Source organism: Argiope bruennichi, chromosome 7, assembly GCF_947563725.1.
Source record: "Argiope bruennichi chromosome 7, qqArgBrue1.1, whole genome shotgun sequence".
NCBI classification, from domain to species: domain Eukaryota; kingdom Metazoa; phylum Arthropoda; class Arachnida; order Araneae; family Araneidae; genus Argiope; species Argiope bruennichi.
In genome coordinates, this window is record NC_079157.1 from 47,796,943 (window position 1) to 47,798,587 (window position 1,645).

The 1,645-nt window shown below is 35.1% G+C and overlaps 1 protein-coding gene across 1 annotated transcript; it reads left to right on the forward strand.

The window, feature by feature from the left end:
• The first annotated feature begins 880 nt into the window (after positions 1-880).
• LOC129975364 (uncharacterized) lies at positions 881-1,372 on the forward strand. Its single transcript, XM_056088427.1, has one exon. The coding sequence runs from the start codon at positions 881-883 to the stop codon at positions 1,370-1,372; it is 492 nt and encodes a 163-aa protein (XP_055944402.1).
• Positions 1,373-1,645: the final 273 nt, after the last annotated feature.

Consider the following 1,645-nt stretch of genomic DNA (forward strand, 5'->3'; position numbering starts at 1 on the left):
CGAAAAAATTGAAGTCGAAAGATCACATTTTCCCATGTGATCTAAATTTATAAAAATAAACTATTTGGTTTAACTTAAATACAAAGCGAACTATTTAGGTTAGACCATTTAATAACAAATAAAACGAAAGAAAGAAAGATGAGTCATTTGTTATAGTCATAATGGCTTTTCCGCAGATACTGGAATTTTGAACCTTAATATTTTCTGGTTTTTTGGACGGGGGGTGTACTTTTTTATGGATAACAACAAAAATTTGACACAAAATTAGAATTTTAAAAGCACGATCGCAATCTCGAGGAAGACCTCAAGCTTTAAAATTTTTTAATATCCTTCCTTCAGTCAACCTTAATCCCATTAATTGGATCAGAGAGGATATTATTTTCTTCTCAGAACACGGCCCTTTTCCTGCCTACCTCAAAAGGTTCAATCTGTCTGAGAGTGACCAGTGCAGTTGTGGTGGGATAGGCACCGCACTTCATTATGCTACGGAATGCATCCTTAAAATCTCCTGGCACATGAAAAAACCATCACCAAGCCATGAACAGGAATGGCGGAAAAGAGTCGCCGGCAACTACCTTTCCAGGCAAAAAATCCACAGTATAATTAAATTTATAAGTGAAAATAGAGACCTATTCTTGCCTCCATAGCTCTTAACATCAAGTCTCATACCAAAAAAGACTAAGGGAAAAAACAAGCACCGCAGTCTCCTGTCACACATTTTAATTAAACAGAGATTCTCTTCATTTCCATTTCTCAAATTATTTTCCATCTGATTTTTTTTAACTGCATCCTGATCTACTATATCATAAAAAATAAGTGAACACAGATCATACGCATCACAGAACAGAAAAATGTTCAAAAATTTGGATTGAAAACGAACATGAGAGTTCTTCTTACAGGTGACATTTCCACCAAGCAATTCGCTCAGAACTTACTTCATCTCGGGAATGGAACTATGACAGTTGATAGTGAAGGATTGATAGCTTTGACAAATATTGGTAACATAGTAGCAACAATCGAAGATCTTCAAGATAGAGTATTTCTAAATATCGAAAGTAATTTTTGTGATATTAATTGGCTATGTGAAAGAGCTATTCTTTCTCCAACGAATGAGGGAGTTAAGACGATAAATTACTATCTGTTAAGGAAATTACCAGGTGAAATTCAAATATTCAAATCTTTTGACACCGTAATTGAAATATATCAGGCAGATCCAACAGAATTTTTGAATTCATTGGAACCATCTGGTATACCAACACACAAATTAGAGTTAAAGATTGGTGCACCTATAATGCTTTTGAGAAATCTAGACCCACCAGCTCTTTGTAATGGAACGACTTATTGTGAAGAAATTGATGCCAAATGTTATTGAAGCATCCATATCTACAGACCAATCAGCTGGGAAAGATGTCTTTATCCCACGGATTCCTCATATACCAACAGATGTCCCATTCCAGTTTAAAAGAATTCAATTTCCAGTTAAACTGAATTTTGGTATGAGCATTAACAAATATCAAGGTCAGTCTTTAAAAGTTGTTGGCTTAGATTTACGAAGGCTTGCTTTTCACACGGGCAACTATATGTTGGTTGCTCGAGAGTCGGTGATAGTAAAAATCTGTATATCCTTGCACCACAAGGAAAAACT